This window comes from Diaphorina citri, unplaced genomic scaffold (assembly GCF_000475195.1).
Source record: "Diaphorina citri unplaced genomic scaffold, Diaci psyllid genome assembly version 1.1 scaffold712, whole genome shotgun sequence".
NCBI classification, from domain to species: Eukaryota; Metazoa; Arthropoda; class Insecta; order Hemiptera; family Psyllidae; genus Diaphorina; species Diaphorina citri.
In genome coordinates this window covers 47,448-75,432 of record NW_007378145.1, presented here as the reverse complement: position 1 = coordinate 75,432, position 27,985 = coordinate 47,448, and the positions used below count along the sequence as shown (strand labels likewise).

The window sequence follows — 27,985 nt, the reverse complement described above, 5'->3', positions numbered from 1 at the left end:
ATTAGGTTGGACAGTGAAGTAAAAGGGAAAACGTGGACAAGAGTTAAAATCCTCAAATAATTTATCTATTTTACAAACCTGGGTTCTTGAGTGCTGATAATTTACTTCATAGGAGCAGGGGGCATTGGTCAACTGGAAAGTTGCTGTGAGTTTTGACACTTCATAGTGACTGTAATCTAACGGTAATTTTTCTTCTTTTGAAAATTCAAATCGAAGGGTGGACCTGGACAGTTTACGTCTCTTTACTTCCTTTGAGAGATAGTAAGTTTTGTAAACAATCAACAACAAAAACACAGAAACGAAAAGGTAGTGATAGGAAGAAAGTTTTTGATTAACTTTCTTTTTGAAGATGTTTCTTTGTTGATGAGAGGAAACACCGTCAGTTACCGATAAGACACTAGAGAAACAACGTCTAGCTTGAATGGGTCTTTCTTTTTGAAGATGTTTCTTTGTTGATGAGAGGAAACACCGTCAGTTACCGATAAGACACTAGAGAAACAACGTCTAGCTTGAATATAATGGAGCAGTTCCAAATGGGTAAAAATTATAAATAAATGGTCGATTCCTATGTAAAAAGCTGGGAAAAATCCAAATCTGAGGTCAAAACTCCGAAAAAATAACTGTAAAAGATCGAAAATTCAATTTTTATTTTCCATTCTAATGAAAGAGTTCAAATATGTGTGACGTCAGACTTTATGCAGTTGTTTTTTTCGTCCGTTAGGTAGCGCCACTATATTTCTTTTCCACCATTCTCCTTTTGCTCCCTTTGTATCTGCGTTCGTCTCTCGCAGGTTCTCTTTCTACCGTTTTTATTTTTCTTCTCAACCCTCCCATTCCTTTCTTCATCACTCCTTAAAGTGTTGAAATCAAAACAGCTTGACCTACCTTAGTTTAAACTTTTCCTATGATATATTTTTCTTCGATAATCCTCAAAATTTTCCATTCTAATGAAAGAGTTCAAATATGTGTGACGTCAGACTTTATGCAGTTGTTTTTTTCGTCCGTTAGGTAGCGCCACTATGTTAGGTAGCGCCACTATACAAGCGCGCTAGCGGAGGAGCAGAAAGAACTGCGCAAAAACGTATGCATCCACTAATCAAGTATATTTATGTATCATCCATTTCAAGTAGGTACCTACCTATTTATATGATAGTATGGCACACAGTAATATACATGCATAACAGGATAATTTGTCCAGATGCATTTACTCAAATCCACTAAAAGCAATTACCTTTGTGTCATTGTTCAATTATTGTTTTCATTGTGTATTCTAAGTATTATTTATTAACAAATCTCCACTTTGAAATTTTTCTCTATACCTACGTAGGTACTTAGGGACTTCTGTGTGAGTTTTTTTTTATCTAAATATTTCGTTTTTCTCTATACTCCCTACTGTGAAATTTCCGAGATTTTCCTCTCACTCAGCCATTTATCTTGTCCAGAACAGGGTCTACGTTCACATTTTCTTTGTTTTTCTCCCTTCCTCTTTCTCCTCTCCTTCCCTCTTTCACTCTCTCCTTCTCCCTCCCTTTCTTCCTCTTTTTCAGTCTCTCCTCTGTCAGCCCTCTTTCAACTGTTCCCATCTTTTTATTTTCGTCTGCCCTTTTTTTATTTACCATAACTACTATTATTGTTTTCAAAAATGTCCTCACTTCTGTCCCCTGCTTATGTGACCTTCACAGTGTTCCATTTTCAAAATATTGTCCCTTTTTGTTCCATAAATCTCGCCTAAAAGCTCTTCCTTTCGAGTACCTTGTGACGAGAACCTATAACTGTAGTTGTTGAAAGGTTTTTTTCATCTTTTCAAACGCTTTCACCTTAGTGCCCGGACATTTATGAGATGGTATTGTGTTTCTTGTCAGTTTTCCCAAGGAAAGTTATGAGACGAGCCAATTTCTTGATTCAGGACGAGCCATAGAAGAAGAGGATTTTGTCTCTTATGAGTAGGAATGCACATAATTCGAATTCCTCTTCTTTCATATTCTCAACAATAAAATATGCTGGCGAAAAAGAAAAATTCCGTTGGTCCTCATTTTTCCTGCTCTATGACTTTGAAACATCACCCAAGTAAGCGCAACTGATCTATTGGACAGTGACCGTTTGGGAAGATAAAATTCTACTGTCATCTATTGAAATTTTCATTTTTTAAACCCAAACCATTCAAGAGAGAGTTTATAAAAGATAACGTCTAATAGTTACCAACTAGACTAGACAATCTAAACATTATAGGTACTTCCTACCCCTCTGTTAAACAGGTCGTAATTTTTACAAACTTCTAGTTGGAACTTCAGCCAAAACTTCAAGACACCTAGTTCAACACACGGCTAACGGCATTTTAAAAGGAAATTAATGTGTTCACCAGAATCTTCATGTGTCTGCAGCTGTATAGACAAACTTTACCCAGGAAAATTCTTGGAAGACAATAATTGTCTTTCCAACTAATGAAAACTAATGGTTTTAAAAGTTGTACAGTAACTCCCCTTACTTTGTTTGGCTTTCGAATACGTGGCCTAATTTGAAAACTAATGGTTTTAAAAGTTGTACAGTGTACTCCCCTTACTTTGTTTGCTTTCGTATACGTGGCCTAATTTCGAACGTGTCCCAAAACTAGAAGAAAAAAAAAAATAGAAAGTAAAAAACGAAACAAACAAGAAGCTTCCTTTGGAATGCCGTTTTTATAACCCCACCATGCCTAGGTCACAAAAAGTTATAATCAAGAACAATACTTTTTTTTTTGAAATGAGAAAGAAACCCCAAGATGAGTTCACCGGAATTGGAATTTTTTAGAAGACTTCTTCCAAAAGAAACAGACAAATTCAAGGCAAAATAAAGTTAGATTCTTTCCATATTTCCCTTTAAAAAAAATATATAGGTACCTACATTGTGAATGAAATAAAGTCAAAACCAACTTCCCGAGTGTGACACACAAAAATCCAAGAGTTTTAAATTTAGTGTGTTGATTTTTGTTTCAAGAGCATCTTGAAACTTAAGATAATTAAAAAAAGAAAGCGGAACAACAGTCTTATGGGTTTGTGTTTTCACTATTTAGGCTAATCTCTTCTTAATTTCTTGAGAAGCGGAACAACAGTCTTATGGGTTTGTGTTTTCACTATTTAGGCTAATCTCTTCTTAATTTCTTGAGCTTTTTACTTTCCTTATCCTGTACGAAGGAAAGTAATGTAATCGGGTCAAATATGGTCAGTTTTTAGTGCCAAAACACGTTTTGAGGTCCCTAGAGCCTAAATACAAAGTTTCAGCCATTGGTCCGTGTGTGTCACTGTCTGTCTGTCCTTCTGTCTGTCTGTCTGTCTGTAAACAAAATATCTCGAGAACGGTAAGAGCTAGAGGCTTGAAATTTGGCATGATAATCGGGTCAAATTTTCGATGGTCAGTTTTTAATGCCAAAACACGTTTTGAGGTCCCTAGAGCCTAAATACAAAGTTTCAGCCATTGCTCCGTGTGTGTCACTGTCTGTCTGTAAACAAAATATCTCGAGAACGGTAAGAGCTAGAGACTTGAAATTTGGCATGAAACTGTCAAATGTGACAATGATGCAACACAAAACTTTTGGCTAAGATCGGTGCAACGGTTGGCGGCATTTTACCGCTTTTTGGCGGTTTTAGGTGTAATTCAATAATATCTCGGGAACGGTATGAGCTAGTGACTTGAAATTTGGTATGTAGGTAGTTCATAAATGTGATAAGGATGTAATGCAAAACTTTTGGTTAAGATAGTGCTGCGGTAGGCGGTATTTTGACCGCTTTTTGGCGGCTTTCGACCACTTTTTGGCGGTTTTCAGCTATACCGACTAAACGGTTAGAGATATTGTAAAAGTTACAGTAAATGAACACCCAAATAAGCATCATTCAATAGGATAAGGAAAGTCGTGTGATGTTCACACTAGATATTTAGGATGCAACACGAAACTTTTGGTTAAGATCGGTGCAACGGTTGGCGGCATTTTACCGCTTTTTGGCGGTTTTAGGTGTAATTCAATAATATCTTGGGAACGGTATGAGCTAGTGACTTGAAATTTGGTAGGTATGTAGTTCATAAATGTGATAAGGATGTAATACAAAAATTTTGGTTAAGATAGGTGCTGCGGTAGGCGGTATTTTGACCGCTTTTGGGTGGCTTTCGACCACTTTTTGGCGGTTTTCAGCTATACCGACTAAACGGTTAGAGATATTGTAAAAGTTACAATAAATGAACACCCAAATAAGCATCATTCAATAGGATAAGGAAAGTCGTGTGATGTTCACAACAGATATTTTTTTTTTAAGTGAAAACAAAAACACAAATTCCTACTTTGGCTTATATTCAGGAGAATTTTTTTCTGCCGACTGAAAAAAATGTGTTCCCTACAATCTGACAGATCTCGTGGTCATATTATCTCGCATTGTGTGCGGAGCTTTTATTCCGGAGGAATTAACACAGTTTTCAGTTTTCCTTTTCAAAATACTGTGTACGGACCAACTGAATCGTGCGAAACGAAAATAGAGCCTGTTGGTGAAGATCGTAAAAAAAAATCCTACATGAGTAAAATTTACTCAATCTGACATGTCAGGCATTATTTGTGAATAATTACTGTCTCCATTTTTTCTTCTGACAAAATTTGTGAGAGACGTTAAAAATGAGGCCTAAATGACACTGCAAAAAGGATGATGGATTTTTTATTATTATTATTATTTACAGAGTTTTCCCCATGTTTACAAACCTCATGTGATATGTTCCTCTTCTTGTTTCAGCTATAGCGGCGGGAAGCTGAAAATCGTATGTTACATCAAATGGCCGGATGGCACTTATCCCAACTCCGTATCTGAATATGTGTAAGTAAAATGCTGATTTCAAAAACCATTATTAAATCTTTAGCAAACAAGCTTGGGATGAAATATCTCCGGATGAAATTATTAGTTGGAAGTATTTTCAGGCAAATTTATGGCGATAAAAAAATTGTCTGTTTCCCCATCCTTATCTGGACCATTTTCTACAACTATAATATCTAACCACAACCTCTCCCCTTTATCTCTCCCTCTCCCTTGCTCCTTTACTCTTGCTTGCTTTCCCTTCCTGTCTGTTTTTTTACTCTTTTCTCCATCTAGGTACCCTTTACCCTCTCTCTTTCTCTCTCCCTCGCATTCTCTCCCTATCTCTTTTTTACTTTTTACTCTTCTTTCCTGCATCTAGGTCCCTCTCTCTCTTCATCTTTAATTCTACTTCTCTCTCTTTCTCTCCCTCTAATAATAATAATAATAATAATATAGTCGCCATATTTTCATCATCTTGGGATGAAATATCTCCGGATGAAATTATTAGTTGGAAGTATTTTCAGGCAAATTTATGGCGATAAAAAAATTGTCTGTTTCCCCAACCTTATCTGGACTATTTTCTACAACTATAATATCTAACCACAACCTCTCCCCTTTATCTCTCCCTCTCCCTTGCTCCTTTGATCTTGCTTGCTTTCCCTTCCTGTCTGTTTTTTTACTCTTTTCTCCATCTAGATACCCTTTACCCTCTCTCTTTCTCTCTCCCTCGCATTCTCTCCCTATCTCTTTTTTACTTTTTACTCTTCTTTTCTGCATCTAGGTCCCTAAGTCCCTCTCTCTCTTCATCTTTAATTCTACTTCTCTCTCTTTCTCTCCCTCTAATAATAATAATGATAATATATTCGCCATATTTTCATCTTCTATGGAGCTATGGACTACCCTTCAAATCACTCTGATAACTTCCAGCTTAATTAACTTTCTTTGTTTGATCATCTACCTTTTTTATGGCTTTCCTATTCTACTCCCTCCTCTCTCTCTCTCCCTGTCTCTCCCTCTTTCTCTCTGTGCTTTGTTTTATATTTTAACGCCTATATAGCATATTTTATCCCCATAAAAAATCACCCAAAAGCTTTTTCATGTGCCTTTGAAGTGTGCATGAAATAAATCATAAAATAAATAGGTAGGTACCCTATTGTATTTATTCACGTGGCAAAAAACAATTTTCTTCCTAATTTCATAATTTCTTTCGTACTTGACATGGTATTCGGGATAAAAAGGCGAGTAGTATGAAGAATACCTTGGAGAGAGAGAATTAAGAAATAGATTTATCTGGAAAAGTAAAACTTACAAATCTGTCTGGTAATATTCTCTTTCAGCAGACAGAAGGGAACTTGTATTATCTACTACTGACATGGTATTCGGGATAAAAAGGCGAGTAGTATGAAGAATACCTTGGAGAGAGAGAATTAAGAAATAGATTTATCTGGAAAAGTAAGACTTACAAATCTGTCTGGTAATATTCTCTTTCAGCAGACAGAAGAGAACTTGTATTATCTACTATAATCCCTAATGTAGGTAGATAGATACACGACATATTATCATGTTATCTACCAAAGTATAGGTAAGCATTTTTCGAGAAACCAACATGTCGCCCCAAAGAACCGTTCCACCTTTTTATAAGAGAGAAGAAAGCGTAGTTATAAGAAAAGGATTGTCAAATTCAAGATGTGGTTTATGTAAAAAGACACAGCGAGGTTTTAAAAGTTGTCATAAACCATTGAAAAACTTGTTCGGGGTAGGTATAGCGATATCAGATACCTAGAGTTCCATAGAAACGATATGGTGTAGAGTGCGGAACTTAAAATGTTGAAAAGAAACTTGAATAAAATTTTCTTGTCGGAAAAACTTTTCAGCTTTTTGAGTAGTTTGTGTTATAGCTTTTGTGTTGGAAGTTGAAAGCATAAGGTCCAAAATGGTATAGTATAGAATAGTTAAAAAACATAAAATATTTTACGAGTAATCCTCCAAATAATTATCATTAGCTTTTGTTCGTATTTATTTTAAGCTAGTTCATAAAATTTATGCAATAATTATCTTCAAAGGAAATGGCTTTCCTGCTTTCCTGTAACCGGTAGCGTGTGAGGGTTGACTTCATTTAGATCACAAATTACTTAATTTAATTCTCTTCAGCTTTAATGTGATTAAAACTGACGAGAGAAATTTTAAAATAATTAAATTTCGTCTCCCTCCAATAAAGCAACGCGCGGTGATTGGAGCCATAAAATTAGAGGGAATGATGGTGGTGGCGAAATTAAAAAGGATACCTTAGGTATTTATGACGAAATTAGACGCGATAATTATGACAACATTAAAAGAGGTAATTAAGACAATACTGACGACAAAATTACAAAGCAACGCGCGGTGATTGGAGCCATAAAATTAGAGGGAATGATGGTGGTGGCGAAATTAAAAAGGATACCTTAGGTATTTATGACGGAATTAGACGCGATAATTATGACAACATTAAAAGAGGTAATTATGACAATACTGACGACAAAATTAGAATAGATAGAAATGGCAAACTTCCTAAAAGAGGAGTGAACAAAATTATAAAGGACAGTGATGACAAAATTAGAATAAAATATGTTTATCGTCTTGAAACTATACTAGCATATGAATGAAAAGTCCCTTTCACCACGCAGTCTTAATGAAATGGTGATGAGTTGATGACAAAATTAGAAGAAATAAGGCTGACAATACTAGCGACTAACGATGTCGCATTGATAATAATATAGTCACTGTTTGTTTTGCTGATGATAGAGTTGTAAGGCTGACAATACTAGCGACTAACGATGTCGCATTGATAATAATATAGTCACTGTTTGTTTTGCTGATGATAGAGTTGTTTTTTTTTAATAAAGAGAAAAGTCACGAGACATGAGGGAGAAAAAGATCCCTATCTTAGTATTGCAAAATTTCACCAGCATAATTTTCTGCACTGACAATATGGCGTCATTAGGTCGGAGAAAGTTTCGTTGGAAGAGGGGGGCTTGGCACGTTCCAAGTTGTGCAAAGTGACTTCATATGGTATTATGATAGTGTACTGGCATATGAATATTCATAATACTTGGGACTCTCTGGCGTATATGGTGACCCGTATAAGGAATTTGTTGAGAAAGGTCGTAAAATATGGAAGCTTTGAAGGTAGAATGCTAACTATAAAATATGGCTTTCCATAAATAAAGTGGTTTTGATCCTACCTATAAAATATGGCTTTCCATAAAGTGGTTCTGAGCAAATGAAGGGGCGAATTTTGTGATACAAGTCCGAGGTCAGGGCCTAGTAAGTCAGATTATTTTGGAATTCCGATTATTATTTAGGATTTATTCGCCGAATTTAAAGACCGGATAGCAAGTAGTTCTTCCTGCCAACCAGAATCACGTATACCAAAAGTCTGCCCAATCTAGGATTTGAACCCGTATATAATAGTCCGACCTGGTAAACCCCATTAGGCTAAAGCTTTATTTAGACCGAGTCATTAGGAAGGTAGCTATTTTTAGTTATAAAATAAAAAGTTAAACCTTTACGCGTGTAGCCCTTGGTAATGTAAAAGGCTCTAGGAGTAGGTATTTTAAAAGCTACAAGTAAAGCTATCTTCTAAATTCTAAACCCTTCTACTCAACTTTACAAGGACCACTCCTCTCGCCTAAAGGTATCAATGAGATATTAATATCTCAAATCAATAATCCGACATTCAAAGTCTTCATTGTTAAATGTCCATTCCATGTGTTGAATACAAGTGTAGTGTAGTAACAAGTAACATAAGGGATTTCTTTTGCCTGAGCTCCCACTGTCCCACATGCCTCCATAATATCATTTAAAGAGGAGAAGGAAGGGGAGGAGGAGGAAGAGGAGGAGAAGGAGGAGGAGGAGAAGGATGAGATAGAAGGACCAAGTTAATGTATCTTGAGTCCTGAACATCACAACAGGAGTTTTGTTCTAATGAACTTGTGATTAAACAACAAAGGATACACAGCAAGGGATGTTAATGTGGATCAGCGGTTCACAAACTTCTCTCTGTACACCCTCCTTTCATACTCAAAATATAGAATAATTCAAATGGTGTATCGTTCATAGTTTCAAGGGTTTTTTATCCTCCAACCCAACCCTTCATAGAAAGCTAAATAGAAAAACACAAGGTTTTTCCTTCATACCAAAAGTCCATTATGTAGGTACCTATTAAAAGAATATTTATCATTAAATAGTCAAGTCTAACTGTTTAGGGTAAGATAAGAAAAAAACTCGACTAGAAGCGTTGATTGGAAGTACCTAATTAATTTCTAATTCAACTCATTTGTCTTCCTGCTGAATTCCATAATAACCCCCATCCTTTCCTCGCACATATTCCTTCCCAGTATCTCCTTGCCAAATATTCTCCATCGCATCCAGAAATCTGTGGAAACAGAATGCAGTTTACTATTAACGCATTTTGAATTCACGTTCCAATCATTCTTTAGAAGCGGTCAGTGAAGAGTTCTCGACCTCTGACATTCCTGAATCCTTAAATCCTTGGACCCTTATCCTTTCTTTGATTTATCCTTTCTTCGCTAATCCCGTTCAACCAGGGTCGACATTTCTTTTCAGTACCTTCTTTTCCTAGAAGTATTGCCTCGCCAAGTCTTTCTGGATACATTTCTTTTTCAACTGCTGATGCTGTTACGCGTAATTTACCCTCTTTCCAAAGAAGATAATTCAAATATCTTATGTTTCTAACACGTCTCTCTTCGTATTCTTTACTTATTCAACCCTTTTTGATGTAGAATCCTATGTATGGGTTGCCTATATTATATTATCAAGTTAGTATCATCCTCTGTTCTTATGTTCCTCGATTTGAGAAGCACTGATGTAGATCAAAGTGCTTACAACATAAATAAAAGCAGTAGCTGACTAAGTACGCACATTCTTATGTTCCTCGATTTGAGAAGCACTGATGTAGATCAAAGTGCTTACAACATAAATAAAAGCAGTAGCTGACTAAGTACGCACATTATCATAATGATTGTCATTAGTAATAAACACAACAAAGCTCAAGTGGAAATAGAGTTAAGGTATAAAATGCTCATTTGCTATTTAAGCCGACAGATTAACATTACTGCCTACTTTGTACGGCCGGGGAAGTATTCATTTCCACCATATCTTGCCCATTTTATCTGCGGGGCATTTGTTGTCTTACAGTTTAAACTATTTACAATTTAATCTTTTGAATTGTACGCTCGCTTCTTGTGCTTTCCGGGACATTTTGTCCGAGGGTTGTGCTATTACTATCCAAGCAGAATGGAAGGAATCCTTCCCTTAGAGAGCTGTATCTTCTGATCAACCATTTATAAACATACTGTAGATGACTCGCGATTTATAGAGACTGTTTATCATCCATGATATTAAGAATAATCCAAGGGAAAAAGACATCCCTCGCTCCAGACTTAACTTGAAACTCAGATTTCCGAGGGATTCCGTGATATTTCTCATGTAAACTTCTGCTTGGACTTCATAATGACATGGAAAGTGGAGAAACATTCTGATAAAAAAGCATCCATCTTTTCGAAAATTGAAGATGAAATCCTAGATAAAACTTGCTGATATAGGATTGATTGAAATGTTTATCTCGTAGCATTTTTTTTTTTACAACGTTACTGTCAAAATTTAGAAGTACTGTTGTTATTGCAAACGTATGAAGTGGCAGAAGACACGTCTGGATGTTGACAAAATATAAAATAGGAGGTAGGAACTCGTGTATGTGTCTTTTTTTTTATTAAAATAACTTGAATTGTATTTCTCTCCCATTTTCTCCATCGGGATTTCTGTTTCTTTTCCTAGTTCTCTTCTTTTCCTTCTTCCCTATGTCTCCTTCCACTTCCTTTGACTGACTTTGACCTATCTGTTTTTTTTTTCCCTTTTTTAGCCCGTCCTTCCTTTATTATTACGACAGTAATAAAAAAAGGTATAGTGGACGAGCTATTGTATTCGCTTTGGTGTCTGTCTGTCGGTCTGTCTGTGTGTCTGTCCCCATAGAAGGACTTATCCAAACCTAGTCGAGCTATATCTGAGTGTTGTGGTACTCTTATGCTGAGACACACGGTCATAGTTTGTTCTGTTTAGGTATCCCGTGCTAAGCGTAGGTCACTTTTTTTTGCACAAATTAAAGGTCTTTTTACCAGGAACACGAAAGTGGTGGTGCAAATTTTGTCCAGAAAACCATAAAACCAAAAAAAAAAAACTGGTTTTTGGGGGATTTTTTTTCACATTTTCTCACACAAATGAGCTCTGATCTTGAAATTTGTCACGACGACCTATGAACTCAAAGCGAGAAAGTTTTAGATAACACTTCAGTCGATCATTTAAGACCGGTTTTAGCGTCACCTATGTTAAACTACGCCGAGCAAGGCCAATAAATGGATGGGTGATTTAAACATTATATATAAAGGAATAAAGGGAGAACGGGCTCTAGTCTAATCTTTAAATCATTACATAAAAGTAAAATCAAACAAGAATAATAAAAACGAATATTAAACAAATTAGGTAGGTACATAGGTACTGATTTTCTCTAATCACGATCAAATAAACTACGGGCTAAAAAATGCCCGGAGGGACGGGCCCAGCTTGTTTACGGACGTATTCAACCTTACTGGCGTGTTTTCATAAATGACAACATTGACATTTCCCTTTTTCTTCTTCTTATTCATCTTCTTCTTGTCTTCCTCCCTCCATTTATCTTTGACCTATCTCTATTGTTATTCACGTACGAGTATTGAGTCTGAATCTATTATCCACCATACTGGTGAGTCCCCAGAAATGACATTGACATTCCTTGTTTGTTTTATTTATTATTTTTTTAAATATAATTCAGTTTTTTTCTTCCTTCCTCACGCTCCAGCATTGAAATATTACATATTTGAACGTCAACATCACTATTTTTATTCGGAAATTCCGACTGCATTTTCGTCAGTATTTGTCGAGAGTAGAAATGTAATCATCGTTTTTTGCATGACGACGTAATTACGTCGACACTCCCAGACTCCAGATGTTTTCCTTAATAAATCAAAATATTTTGACAATCTGGAACGCTGTCTTCCCTGGGGTTGTGACCTCAAACTTCCCTGATGGAAGTTATTCGCCGGAATAATCATGACGAAAGGGAAACAAAGAAATTTTAACGCAGGAAAAAATTAATTAAAGAATGCTGAAAATTTATCCCGAGTCACAAAGTAAAAATGCGAGGGAAGTTTTTTTTTTTTTTTTTTTTTTTTTTGAGAGAGAGAGAGAATAAAAAAATCTCTACCAAAGAAGATACAGGTACTCGTACTGCTCAGCTCCCTCATAATGTTTTTGCTTAGAATTTGAAGTCGAATAACTTCCTCTCTACACCAAATTGGGTAGACTTCAGAGTATGTACTGACGTAAGTATCTACCTACATCAAAAACCAATAGGGAAAAACTCTCTCGTAGATAGTTTTGATAAAACAAACTTGTTATGAACTCGTGAAGTTGTGAACAAAATATTTGTATCAGAATTAGAAGATAAAGAATGTGAAAACTTGGAAAATTGTTTGAGTCTTAGAGAAAACTAATCAAACACTCGAAAACTGCTTTCATAAGTACATAACAGGTCAATGAACTCTAAACCCCAAGGAATCCAAACACAAAGAGGGGTTTATTGCAATTCTATTTCTGGAGCATATCGGAAAATCCTGAAAAGACAAGAAGTTATGGATTTTGAAATTGTTCATAAATGCGGACAATTCATTGCTACACAATAACTCAAAATCCCCGTGACGTCATTACGTCAAGCTATCTGTTGCTGACACCGTTTTTCCCTTTCAAAAGCATTCTTCTTTATACTAATTTTCTCGACTTTTATTGAATTTCTTTGAACAAAAATATGTGTGTTTCCTTGCTTCTTGTACTTTTGCTCACAGGGAAACATATTCAGTATTTACCTGAGAATATATACGTATACATAGGCTTACATTATTAACCTGTTGTCCAACATGTACATTTTATCAAGGACAGAGTCATGTGAATGGAAAGAAATTTTAAAAGAGGAAGTTTAATTATAGATAGGTAGGGAGAGAGCTAAGAGGAGAGAGAGACGAAGTTGAAGATAGAACAGAAAATTCCCATGCCAGAACAAAAATTATATGTACCGTTTTATGGAGAGTTAAAAATGAATTATTAATAGTAGTGCAATGGGGGATAAAGAAACAACTCTGGTGCTGTATGCATGTTGGACAATTTCATGACAAGTCGGGTCATAAAATTATAATTCCACTAGGTATATATTTTCCGCAAAGCTGATGGTCTCCTGCTTTTAGTGTGAATAATTTATGGTTCGGATGCCTTATCTTATCCGAAATATTTTGAAAATGTAAATTCTGAGTGTTGTGGTACTCTTATGCTGAGACACACGGTCATAGTTTGTTCTGTTTAGGTATCCCGTGCTAAGCGTAGGTCACTTTTTTTGCAGTTTCTTGTCGCATTTTTACACTTTTTACTTTCCTTAATTTGGGTGTAAAAAATGTGAACTATGCTTCCGCTTTTCCATGTCTCGCCTCTTTAAATAGTTTGCACTGACACTTGACACTTTGCCGATATAATTTCCGATTATTTGCAGAATTTAACAAACATTTAAACACATTGTAGATCCTAGTAACCGTAAGATTAACCCATCTTGTCTTGTCTTTATTACTTCCAGATACAACGTAGTTTTCCTGTTAGTAACCTATTTGGTACCAATGCTCTCAATGTTGCTGTGTTACTGGATCATGGGGAAAGAATTGTGGGGGAGTCAATACATAGGGGAGCGATCTCAGCGACAATTACATTCCATCAAATCCAAAAGAAAGGTAAGACTGAAATAGATTGAATATTTTGAAATAGATTTCTTGTTAACTTTCCATTGTCATATTTTTTGTTTAGAAGTTGCAGGTGCAGGGTCAGGCCAACAAAAGGTTTAACAATGAAAATAGGTAATATTACTAAAAATAAGTATTGGAAAAACTGACGTAGGAGATTTCATTCTGAATCAAAGGACAAATTATAAATAAGGTTTCATTATTTTGCAGAAATATCCTCAATCCCGCGACCAAAATTGAACAATAGTTCATTGTGTTCTATTTTGAACATTCTTGAAGAAATTCAGGACTTCTGATAGAGTAAGTTTTGATCAGAGGTTTGGAACAAGTCAAAAGTGGGTATTCATTTAAAAATTATACACATTTAATTCCTTCTGTTAATTCCATTTTGTGATATTGCCTGGGGCAATCTCTAATAGGTACCAACCGTCCCATTATACCTACTGAAAAGTCCCTTTAAACCGACACAAATTAGGCAGGTACATAGGTACTAATTTTCTCTAATCACTACGGGCTAAAAAATTCCCGGAGGGACGGGCCCTGCTTGTTTCTCCTGAACTAATAGACTCATAGATGTCCTCTCGACGCATTGGAAATACTAATAGAAAAGTACAAAACTATTGCCATCGCTGTCCTGATTTCACTGGTCAAAATGCGGGTTTTTTTAATGACCCTAATAGTATAAATAGTACACCCATTAAAGAATATTCTGATAGCACCCCGCGGTTTCCAACACTTTAGAAATGTTCAAAAAATACCAGGAAATAGTTTTTAAGCCCCAAAAAACCATTAGGATGGAAAATCTTTTGTGCTCTTTTGTTTCGGTCTTACTATTACTTTATTTTGATAAAAATTTCATACCCTCTTCAGTTCTTGTTGGAAAATTTTTAGTTGAGTTTTTCTTAGTAGGAAGACTAGTTGAATCGCTGATTGTAAAAAGGGGATTAGTCCAAAAATTCAATTTTTTAGGAGAGACGAAAAACTGTTCTGTATGGAAACTAGTGGACTAAAACAAATCAAATAAATATACATTCTCAAGGACTTCTTTGCAGTCATTTTCCATTGAAAATTTTAAAATTTCGGTTTAGGAATAAGGCCCTGGGGCCATTATAAAAAGTGGACTAATCCCCTTTTTACACTCAATTACATTTTCACCGACTTTTTTTCTTTTTACCGTACCCATATAGTGTACAAGTCTATATGATTATAATTTTAACTAGCTAGTGCCCTAGTAAACAATGAACCATCAGTATTACTACCTTAGGAAATCAGAAGGGATAGTTAGTAGGGTTTTTGTCAATTTTTTAAAACAGAAAAATAGGTAATGACTGCAATTTCAAGAAAAATAGGTAGGTATACAACAAACTATACATGTTTTTTCTTTATTATTTTTGAATAATTTTTAGTCAAATCGGTTGCAATACTTTCCCTGGTCATTTTTTAGCCAAACTTAACAAGTTAGATTTGTCGGACAACTCCCATTTTTACATTAAATGAACCGTCTACCCATCAGGAATATAAAACTGTAATAAAAAAGTGATCGAAAATATGTGACTAATCCTCTTTTTACACTCAGCGATACAGTTGTGTTTTTCTTAGTAGGAAGACGTGAATGCTTCTGAGGAGGTCGTTTTGTTCTCCGATAAACTACGTTAAATTTATCTGTAGGTAATTAAGTATGGGTAATATCATTAACCAGATATTGTGTGCAAATTTTGATATTTATGAGGAAAAGTCATTTTCCTTTGGGGTCATCAGTAAAGTTGTTGTTTTATTCAAGTACCTGCCACAGATGAATTTATCTCCTTGGAATCATCTAAATACCAGCAGAATCTAGGATTGAAGAGAGCTTGAAAGTTTTTCCTGCTGCACATTGTAATTAATACCAATGTACTTGGAACTTGCAACTCTATGGTTTAACATAGAAATGGTTATGTGGTGAAGTCAGAATTTATTATTCATAGTTCATAAAATAATTTCTTCCTCTCTATGTAAATTATTTTGTCATCTAAGTTCAGTTTTTCCCCCAAAAGTTAATGACTGAATTATTGTGGTGAGTTACTTCAAGTTTCGTCTTTTTAAATAGTTCAATGTCACCACAAATCCACGAAATTAAAATTTTAGAAAACTTAAAAAAAAAACCCATTAGATACTTTGAAAATTTCATTTTTGCATGGTTTCATTATAAATGGAAGTTTTTCCTTGTGCAAGTACTAGGTATAATTTGCGAGTAAGTAAGGAGATTTTCCTTCATGCAAAATACTAAATCTTTTTGCAAGTTTAACTTGAAACTTGCCAAATTTCTTTTTGCCAGCTAAGTGTAGGGTACCCAAACATTTTCTGCCGCACTACAACTGCACTAGTCTTTAGTATTGTACCATCACCGCAACGAACCGTTCTAAAACCTCTTAGTGTGTCATTGGTGTGTTTGTCATAGCTCTTAAAAAATGTTCATTGCAAAAGAAGAGCATTTTTTACAACGGGGAACTCTCGACCAGATAAAAGCGTGGACCAGACAGAAATGCAAATATTTACTTACCCAGTAATAAAATGTCTGTTATGTTGTGAATTGCTGTTCTGGTATCAATGTCCGAGTTCCAAAGGATACAAGAATTCCTTTGAGATCAAATTTTTTTTTTTTTTCTTTTTTATGGCTCTCGGTTCTTTTTTTATTATTTTTATGACGTGTGATAGGATGTTTGTCGTGTTTGCAGTTTGTTAAAATTTTCTCATCCACCTTTTTGCTCCACTTGTCCTTCTCTCTCTATCTCTCTCTCTCTCTCTCTCTGTCCTTCTTTCCCTCTCTATATCTCTTCCTCCTCTCTCTTTTGATCTCCCTCTCCCCAAATAAATAAAAGTTACACGAAAATATTTGAATGACGGGCGATTTTCGCCGTCCATGAAAGCTACTTTTAGATTTCAAAGCAGGAAACTCGTATGAATAATGAGAAGGATTTATTTCTCTCCACGTTGTTAATTATTTTAATGAATTTCAAAGTTGTGGCTTGTGGTATCTAAAAATGCTAGACTAAAAATGACAATAAAACATCTGGTCAAAAAGACTAAAATGAAATCATTTTGCTTTTCAACAGAATGAGTAAAACTTATAATAATAAATAGAAACAACACTACCCCATTTTTAAAAGCGTATAAAAATGACTTTAATGGTATAAAATAGTAATAAACTAAGTGTAATGTAACAGTAACACCAGAAAAGTAAGAAGTAGAGCAAGAAGTTACCAAGTTATTTTTAACAATAAACTTTTGCTAAGACAAAGTATAACATTACGTCATAATGTAATAGATGTTACAGTACCTATCTGTGTGCTAGCCTCAGAAATACCTATGTGGCTATGTAGGTATCCAGTATCCCCAGATGGACTTTTTTTATTATTATTTGTCGCTTATTATGTATTGTGAACGCATAATTTGTGTCATTCAAGCCTACACAAGTACACACAGCACCCATTTTCTCATGTAATGGGATGCTGCTTCCTACACAAAACAAATACTGCAGTGAGAACTTATACATGGGATTATAAAGGTTGTATCCACATAAATTCTAGCTATCAACAGATTCATAAAAAGCTACCCACACAAATTGCATCAAAGTACACAAGATATAATAAAATTGAAGCATGTTTAATCCATTTTCCTAAACATCTAAAGAAAAAAAATATATTAGGAACTTACAAGATTATGAAATTGACATTTTTAGGTACTCCCTTTAATATTGAAGGTACCAAACTCAGACTACATCTATATTTTTCTTTAAAAACAATTTAATTTAATTTATTTATTTGCAACTAATGACGTGTGTCATGGTCAATGGTCATTATCATTAGGTTTTATTGTTGTTCAAATGTAATTACTGTTAAAACCATCATGTTCATTGAAATTTGATATCGGTGTAAAAAATAAAAACTGTCCTGTCCTACATTTTAAAACAAAAGAGACTCTGTGCATTTATATATTTTGTGTGGAAAAAATGTTACGGACTTTGGGAGTGTGAGAGATCATTATTTTTTCCAAGTGGTGATGTATCACTTTCAAACTAATTTGACACCAATGAATTTATCCTCTTTACTCCTCGATAAGCTTTCCAGTGATTTCCAATATTAAAAGAACCTTTAGAAGCTAAATAGGTACTTATACGTACATAAATAAATTTACTCCTCGATAAGCTTTCCAGTGATTTCCAATATTAAAAGAACCTTTAGAAGCTAAATAGGTACTTATACGTACATAAATAAATTAATCAATCATTTGCATGATACAAATTTCTTGACCCCGCCGGGAATCGAACCCGGGTCTCCCGCGTGCAAGGCGAGCGCAGAGACCACTATGCCATGGGAGCTGACATTGAAAAGTGTTATGGGTTGGTGGATGTGTCTCATTTACCGTAGATCTTAGCGTAGCCAAAACAACTGTATTTTTTTCTTACTGCACATTGCATACTTAGAGTAATTAACAGGCGATCATACAAATTAGCTGGAAACTTGGTTGGTGGATGTGACTGACTTACCGTAGATAAATTATTTTTATTTTACTGCACATTGCATACTTAAAATAATTAACAGGCGACCATACAAATTAACTGAAAACTACTATTGGTTGGTGGATGTGCCAGATTTACGTCTTTTTATGTTTCTATTTGCTCGTTTTGGGTTCAATTAAAAACGAAATCCATTTATGAAAATTCGCTATTTGCATACCTTTATAGCACGGTGATTATCAAATGAAATCCACCGAGGAATTATTTTCTGTTTAATTTCATTTTAATTGTTTTGACATCCTTTTTCACGAGACTTAAAGGTGTCATAATTATCTTGAATCTATTCTAATTATTATTACCCCATAATCCCAACCACCCCATAACCAAATTTTAGCTTTGCTTTTGTAGTTTAATTAGTAGATAATTATTACCTATAGCTGATTATTATTAGTAAACTGACTCCATTGGATTTCAACACGAAAAAGTAAAGAAAATTGTGAACAAATTATAACAATTGGGACAAGAATTTTTTTTTCAAGAAAGAAATCATCGTATTACTTTATTCAACTCTCCAACTGTACCATTCCTGCTCCGTCTTCACACTCAATCAATCAAGAATTCCTTGAGAAACCAATAATAATAAAAACCAGCAGTTATGAAAATAATATCAAATCTGAGGGTCATTCAAAATGATCATAATGGAGTTAACAGTTTCAATCAAAGGCGCCAAAATTACGATTGGAAAAATAAATGTAATTGGGACGATACAATAATAATAAACACTGTATTTCAACTTGAAAAGATAGTACGTCAGTATCTTCTCAATAAATGAATTTTGCAGCAGCACCTGCATTACTTGGAGAAGTGGGATAGAGAAGTATTGAAATTCAGGGACAATAGCTCAAACCTTTGTTTCACCATTTTTATTAATTAAATTGAAAAACGTGTCATCAGGAGAAAAAAATCTTGTTCAATTTGCCCTCCACAGCAGCCATAGGAAATTTACATAATAATTCAATTTAATGCTCTCTACTTTTTCTATGAAATAAGGAGCATAGCCATGATTCATTACTACCTATGCAAGCTAAAATAATAAATTTTTCATATAGTTTGATTTACAGAGGGCTCACTCTGACAGTATAAACGGAGCATATTATTTGAAATACTTACCTTTTATAAAACTGCATACTGTCCTACCAATGCACCATAACGTGAGGGAAAAGAGATATTACTTCTGTAAAGTGTAAAATTGAATTTTAGCTTTGTAAAATAAAAGCCTAAACCTCCGAGAGCTTACTTATATCATGTTAACAAAAAGAAACAAATAGTTCTCCACAGTAAAATAATACCTCCATTAATTTATAAAACTACATACTTACCACATGTGTTGTGCTTAATTTAAGAGATCGAGCAAAATAAATTACTACTAAGGCAGTTCGCCAGATTTAAGTTATATTTCTCCTACCATAATGGCGGAACCATGATTTCATGTGACACATGAATCTGTCCGCAAAAGGTTAATTTATAAAACTACATACTTACCACATGTGTTGTGCTTAATTTAAGAGATCGAGCAAAATAAATTACTACTAAGGCAGTATTTAAAAGACGAGACTCATAAATTGAAAAGATGACTTCACAAATGTTTTATCCTCCGAAAAAGGAAAAAGAAAATATAAAGTTGACCTCGTTCCAAATATTTCTAAGTCCTTAGATTTTTAATGAAATATGCTATAGAAATTCCGACCCATGATAGAGAAATCCCCAGGGATACAGAGAATTAGAATCTAAACGAACTTTTATGTACGATTGTGTTCTTGTTCCCTGTGTTCTTGCTAAACTCAGTGCTCACCAAGGATTTAGCAAAATATGGAATAAGACTTCAGAGCGTTATAAAGAATATTGTTTACTATCGTCTCTTGAACATGTAAATTTTTAAAAAAATAAACTACTTCCTGACCCCAATACACCATCTGTTGAATTTGTACAGGGTTTGTTGTGATGACTCGCAAAAGTTCAGGGCAATGTTTTGAAATGTTGAGAGGTTTGTAAAAGTAAAACTTAGAACAAAAACCGTTTTGGATTGTGGGTTTGGGCCAGTTCACTTTGGGAGTTTTAAAAGGCGTCATTCAGTGCTTCTAATAATTCCATATTTTTAGTGGATGTGCCTAATCTTCCTTAGGTTTAACAAGACTTACAGATATAAAACTATGCATAGTATTACTCGTGTGTACTGAAACATAAAAAAAAGATACTACTCTAGAGTCTTTTGAAAGTAATGGGCTTCTAACTATAAGAAACAAGCGTACATTTATTCATTAAATTTCATTCAATTTTAGTCAATAACAAAGCAGAGAATTTTCTAAACAAGTCGGAAGTAAAAATGAGAACGATAATAATTTTCTTTCCATTTTAATTCCGAAGTTTTTTCTCCTTCTTGTTTCTTCTTCTCCTTTCTTTTATTTTTCTTGACCTTCGCAAACTTTTATTTTTCCTCGATATATTTATTATTTCCACTATTTCAACTGTTGACCCCTTTTCGTGGAAATTACATTTTTCAATTTCACTATATTTTTCCTTTCCCATTCATGAAGACGAGCAAAGGAAATGCAGGTTCATATACATGCTGCAAGCGGAAGGAAAAGAATTAATGCATTGTAATAAGTTCAAGCTGTAAATTAATAATGTTTCTGAGGAAATGAAGTATGGAAAAATCTTATTTATATAGTTATATTATGGTTGGTAAATTTTAGATTATAGAAAGTAGAGCTTTCGTTTTATATTTACCTACCAACGATATCTTTGCCATTATAAAAGTTTCAAAGTACAATAGTGCATTTAAACCAGGTAAGTATATGAAATAAGTACATACACGTATTATCAATATTCCTGAAAACTTGAACTCATGATAACATATTAACGATTAAATAATTTGGTCTTTTTTTAGTTAGGTAAATGGGAAAATACTAGGAAAAGATTTTTTCTTTCAATATTTCTAGTACAAAAAAGTTCTAGCTACCTACCTATGTAGTAGGTACCCTATAACATATACAATTTTACTTTACTGAACGACAGTAAACTTTGGAAAGAAAAATAAAGATTAAATTCTGACATCATAAAAAACTTTACAATGCCTTGTTTATTATTTTGAAATAAATATTGAAAACTTGATGACAAACATAAATTCAAGAAAACTTTTTCTATTTTCTCGTGAACTGTGAAGCCTACTCATAAAAGAAGGACTGAAATTAAGTTTTTCTTTTTAATGATTTTATTCGAAATAAAGAAAAAATATAGGTTAAAATTTGTTCGATTGGCATGGAAAAAATTAGGTTGAAATTCAATCATCTCAAACTTTTCTTTAGTCTCAAATTTGGCCTTAACTTGTTTTCTTCACTTGCAATGTTACCACAATCTCTGATAAAACAAAATAATAATAATTAATAATATGTTTGGTAAAGTTGCTCGAGCAGGAAGTTTATGCTTGAATTTTTCCAGAAATTATTTCTCAATCTTTCCTGATTATTATCTTAATATGTATACCTACTCATATTTTCATGCTGTAGGAGGGATTGAGACGAAAAGGATTAACTCGTTTCATTAGCGAGAAATTTGAAGTCAACACAAGTAACAAATTAAATTTGCTCGAGTTCAACTGAAATTTCAAAATCCACCAATGAAAACCCTACGCAGGAAAGTTGAAAGATTATATTGTTGAAGAAAGGAAGTAACATTCCTCTCGAGTTCATTATTTTGTGTCTTGGGAAAATCGGAACAAATTTTCAAATCAAGTAATGAAACTTCAACATAATTATTAGTTGAGCATCATATTAGTTAAGAATTGAATTTAGACAAATCTAAATTCAATTCAATGTAATACTTATTACTTAAGTACAATATGAGTAAGAGACACAATCATTTTCTTCTAAAAAATTACAAAACAGTCTACAAAATATTCACGAAGTAGGACTTAACAGGGTAGGGAATTTATGAAAGGAGAGTTTTAATTACTTTGTTCTGGAATTTTCGTTCCTATCTAAAATTGATTTAAATTTACTGTTTTGGTCTAAAAAGTTGGAAATGAAGATAAAATAAACTAGGCTTATCTTTAATTATTTATCATTAAAACTTCCGCTTTATTTTGCGAATTTTAAGTCTGAATAAGTAAAAGAATATATTTAATGAACTTGTTAAAAAAATCATATATGAGATGGTGCGAGACTCATCATCATTAGTATTCTGAAGAAGAAATAAGAAACTTTGCAAAAACAACACGTGTATAAATTGCATCTAGTGTGAATTTTTTGTATCTCGACGTTCTAACAACAGTTCGGTATAACATCTTTCATATTCTTTCATTATTTATAAACTACTATATTTCTTTCTTTACTTTTTTTAAGAAATCAAATAAATCGATTCAAAAGTAAACCAAGTTGTTTTGTTAGTTATAATCTATATTTCTTTCTTTACTTTTTTTAAGAAATCAAATAAATCGATTCAAAAGTAAACCAAGTTGTTTTGTTAGTTATAATCAGTTAAAAAATTAGAAAAATAAATGTGGGCAGGTGGGCCAATAAATGGTACGTTTTTTAGGTGGGCGAATAAATGGTACACTTACCCTACTTTGTAAAGTTATCTAAGTAAAACATTCCCTGTCTTGGCTCATCTTTTTTATTTCTTCCAGCAGGACATTTCTTCTTCATATCCAATCATTCTCTCCTGATATTCTTGACCAAATCCCTCAGTACATAAATAAATAATATTTCAAAGATCACCAATGGAAATTTTTATATCCGGACCGCTAGACTTGAGAATGACCTTGTATTATTATGACCTTTGTTAAGTTAATTGGCTTGGAATAAATCTTGGACTGTCGGAAATTTGGGGATGGACTGAAGATGGCAAGCTGACAAAATACATAGGTATTAACCTTGTACTCCGTTACAGGGGTACGGGTTCAAGTAACACTTTTCAGATTCATCTTCATTTTGAGTTTAAAGGTTAAAAAGAAATCATCATCATCGTCGTCGACCTTTTTATTTTGTAGCAATGAAATAACTTCTACGACTCGTGTGGTCTGTGTCTTAGTTTGTGCGTTCCTCAATCACTTACTTACCTTCTTAAAGCAAGACCTTTGTATCCAAATTAAACTAATCTAATGCAACTTGTAAAAATACGTTTGTCGATGCGTATTCGTTAGGCATCAGAATTTTTGGTGAGATTTTAAGAAAGGTCAAGTTGGGATAGAAAATTGAAATTTGAGCGAGAGAGATACTCTCTCTACTGAGAGAAAGAAAGGGCAAAGAGAGAGAGAGAGAGAGAGGGTAGAGATGTATAAATAAAATAGTTATCCTTCGAAGGTCAGATGGAAGTCGAAGGTAAAAGTTTAACTAACTTGATATTATAAAAAAGTTGGAATAGGTATTTTTAATTTGTACATGACATTAAAAAATTTCCCTCGAGGCCGCTGTTTGAAACATTTTTGTCTCCAGTTTACACTTTTACAAAGCTTTAGACTTTACAAAGTCAAATGGTGGCCTGATTATGTAGGTGGATTTTCTGCGGGTAGGAAAGACTAAAACATTGCTTTTCATATACAACGCGCAAATCAGGACAGTTTGGCATAGGAACGTTTTTCATATGAACAATATTTTAATTGAAAAGAGCCACCTATAGAAAAAAGAGTAAACTCACTAATTAGGTGGTATTATGACCAAATCCATTTTATAATTATTTTAACAAATCAAGATATAGACAAACACCCAATTAATAACTTGAAACTTTAATCAACTTTTGTAAACATTTGTACAATGGGAAATTTGATATCAATAATGTGGTAGGAATTTCCACGTGTTATTTGAAAAAGTGAGGGTATGATTTCCCCCCTTCCAAATGTGGGAAGCATTTAAACATTTTTTTCTTGTCCATTATGAAAATGAAAAATTATGACTGGGCTTTACATGTCACAAAAGATTATCCCTGACTTTTCACCAGAGAAAAAAAAGCTTATAAAAATAGAATAATACCTACAAGCACTTAAATTAAATAGCTATGCACACTAAAGGTATGATAGTTATTATGTTCTTGAGTATGCCCAATTGCCCAATTGAACAATATTTCCATTTAAAGAGAGATGCTCAATTCAATTTATTAGGTACAAATTTAATTATGATTATTTTCATTTTATTTTTACGATAGCTTATTCTTATACCGTTCAAAAAATATTTTAGGGAGGGGGGGACATCAAAATCAGACCACCTCTCAAAGTCCTAAATGCCTAAAAATTTATGCAAACTTTCAATATTTATGCGTCATACTTGTACGTACCTATTTCCAATACTGGCAGTAAGCATTTTTCTACGTACTTACCTGGGCAAAAATGATATTTTATTGATTAGTTATTTTCCTGGAATAGGTACATTTAATGAGCCCTTTCGAATTTATAATCGAAACGGTATTTTTTGTTGAGTGTTATTGATGAACGTGAAAATTTCTTGGAAACTGTTATCTGCTCTCAATCTCGAACGAAGTTCGACATTTTGTTAACAATATTCTTAACAATTTTGTATACAATTTTCATATTTTGGAAAATTTTCAGACATACCTACTTTTGAAGAGTAAGTCCTTAAAGTAACAAAATTTACAATCACCTTACATAAACAAAATGATAATTTTTATTTATGTGCGACAGCTTGGTCATGAAGTTAGCTTTCGTATCTTTTCGCATTATTGCTAACTTTCATATTCCATTAAAATTATAATGAGATCCACAGTTTTCGTCTGAAAAATAATAAGTCTCACCTTGAGCATTTATTTCCAGCATCTATTTTATTATTATTATTTTTTTGTTACTTTCTATCCTTCAATTTTAACTCAGCATGATGTAGGTAGGTCCCTGAGGAAAGTTTTTTCGTTGCAAGGTACAGGAATACAATGCTAGTTTGACAATTTGTTAGAATGCATAACTTTTATGTGTGCATTTACCTATAGGTATTACCTACCTAGTGAGAAAATAACTTTAATAATAAGCGAGTACCTACCAGTAGGAAATAAATATCTATTTCAAAAATAACAAGCGATCATACATAAATAATGGAAAAGTGTTATGTAAATGTAAATGTTAATGCAGTTTCTTTGTGTTATTATGTCACAACTTTGGTGCTCACTGCAGCATTGTAGGATTTTTCCCAATATCTCAATAATCCTAAAATCCTACCATGCTGGCACCGGTCGCTATGCGCATTTATATGTCATGGCTACTCATTTTCCTCACGAGGCTGAGTGGGCCCCGCAACAGCCAGATCACTATATGCCAAATTTCAGGTTCCCATCTTTAGCCATTCAAAAAATATTTAAGGGTCCCCGGACTTTTGAAACACTCTGTATTAAATTTTGACCTTTCTTTTTAGTTTTTAGGTTCTAAACTGAAATATTGCTTTCATTTCGTAGAATCTAAGAAGGAAGAAAAACTTTCACGAATACTGAATACCTACATTTGTGTGAAAAGTGAGAAGTCAAACAATAAATTTTATCTCGAATATAAATCATTTCTGTGTCATTAGTGATTGATATATTTTTTCTCATATAAGTATTTTCTTTTTCTTTATATTTTTGAAGGAAAATGTGTTATTTGAAGATATGAATGGGTTAGGGAAATCGAGAGGTTTATTTCGCGTATGAAGGAAGCAGGATCCTTGTTTAAAATATCTCTTGGTATTCTAAACAATATGGTAGAATATCTCTTGGCATATTAGCTATGATTTATTGCTTTTAGGTAATAGTATTACCTACCAAAATAAATATTCTCAAATAATGCAGCATTACAAATCATTGTAATCTGTAAAGAAGCGCTTAAATTTAGTCTTCTTCCATACAATACCTCATTCAATTAAGAGACTTTTGTTATAAGGTTTTGTCAACAGCATTTTTCCGGGTATAGAAATGTTCCAAACATTGACATCAATACTACGAAGAAAATGTTTAAGGTCATCTTATTTTCAATAGAAAAAGGATCTATAAAATATTTCACCGCTCCTTCATCATTTATTCTATTGTTATAACGTTTTTTACTACCTATTACATTGGTTAGATATATTACTTTTTTATGCAAAAGACAGATTTTTCTCCTTTCAGTGGTATGAGTAAATCAATATTGTTCAAATATGTATTTTGCAGATTTTTAATACCTTCCTATACAACGTAGGTATATAAAAATGGTTTCTTCGACTTATGTTTTCCTTCGAGCTTTGATGTTTAGCAATAGGAAACCATATTGTGATACCAGACAGATGATTCTTTTTTGTCTGTAAAAATCGGGGAACAGGAAAAGTTAGAAATAAATATACCTTCATTATTTATGTATACATACATAGGTACCTACCACAATAATTTTCTCATTTAAACTTGTTATAAGTTAAAATATAAGGTAGTGTAAATTTCAAGGGGGGGGGGGATACAAACACAACACAAATTAATTTACAAATGACTATATTAAGGGGGGAAATATAGTTAGCAGCAAAATAAAAATATTACTGCGGGAATAAGTTTATTATTTTCTTTTCCTGCGAAATTCGTGAAATAAGAATTATGGGTATTATGCAGAAAAGCTATGAAAATGTATGATTGTGTTTAATTTATTTATTACAGTTTATGTAATAACAGCAACCTTTTGAATAAGTCGTTCTGATTTGTGATAAGCATCGTATTTTAAATGTTTTGAGGTACATAACGTACATTGTGCAATAATGTGGTTGTGGTTATGTACCGGGTTAGGCTTTGACAGGACTGTGAAAAGAGAGAAAAGCCTACCCTAACCCAGAACATAACCACCTCTTGTAGCTACGTACTTTCTTGGACTCTTTATAATTTTGCCTTGATTTTATTTAGGTAATTCAACAAGAACTATGACAGAAACCCCTGTGAAAAATTCCACTTTTTTTTCTTCAGAGACTTTTGGAAAAATAGTCTAGGACTCAAGGACCCTCAGGTTTGTATATTATTTACTCGTGTTTATCAAGACGAGACGGTATAGATGGGATTCAAAGACGTAAAATCTGTCATAAACAAATTTAACGGTGTTTGCTCCCAATGACATGATGATATTCTGCAGGATTGATTTTTACTACTTTGCAATATGCTGTTCTTTGAATTTTTATGTGAAATATTTTTTTCTTATACCGTTGTAAAATATAATCCTTACATTATCATCATGCATTTCAAGCTCTTCATATGCAGACGAGGACAGAATTTTATCTATTTCCAAACTAGAGTAGAATTTTATCTATTTCTAGAGTAGGATAGAATTTTATCTATTCCCAGTTCCCCTTGTTCAGTGCTTTTTTCTGATAATAAATTAAGATCACTGAAGACTCTTTTTTGTATTATGTTCTATGAAAATACCTTCGAATCCTTCGATCATAAGGACAATAACCAATAGTTATGCAATTTTTTTTTTTGTTTTTTTTTTTTGTGTTTAGAACCCCTAAAAAAAGTTGGTTTCTTTTGGCTAGTTCCTTTCTGCTTAATGCTGTCCAAATCAGAACGATTTAAAAGGCTGCAGTTATTACATAAACTGCAATAACTAAATTAAACTCTTCGTTCAGCTATATTTTCATTACCTGATGAAATCTGTCACTGAAGAGGATATTAGTATTTATTTTGTTTCATGGAGAATACAATACACGATACACGTTATTTATTGTGTAGAGCGTGATTTATATGCTCTATCTGTTCCTTATGAGAATGATTCATGTAACAAAATGGTTAATGATATACGGTACAGGGATAGGGGTTTCTGTCATAAAGTCAGGGTG

At 33.6% G+C, this 27,985-nt stretch overlaps 1 protein-coding gene across 1 annotated transcript in view; it reads left to right on the top strand.

Annotated features, from left to right (window-relative positions):
• Positions 1-27,985, top strand: part of LOC103511406 (tachykinin-like peptides receptor 86C) — a 78,429-nt gene that overhangs the window by 39,021 nt on the left and 11,423 nt on the right. The window contains exons 4-5 of the mRNA XM_008476131.2: positions 4,749-4,829; positions 13,519-13,669. Of these exons, the coding sequence (XP_008474353.1) occupies positions 4,749-4,829; positions 13,519-13,669 (232 nt within the window). The remainder of the gene's footprint in view (positions 1-4,748; positions 4,830-13,518; positions 13,670-27,985) is intronic.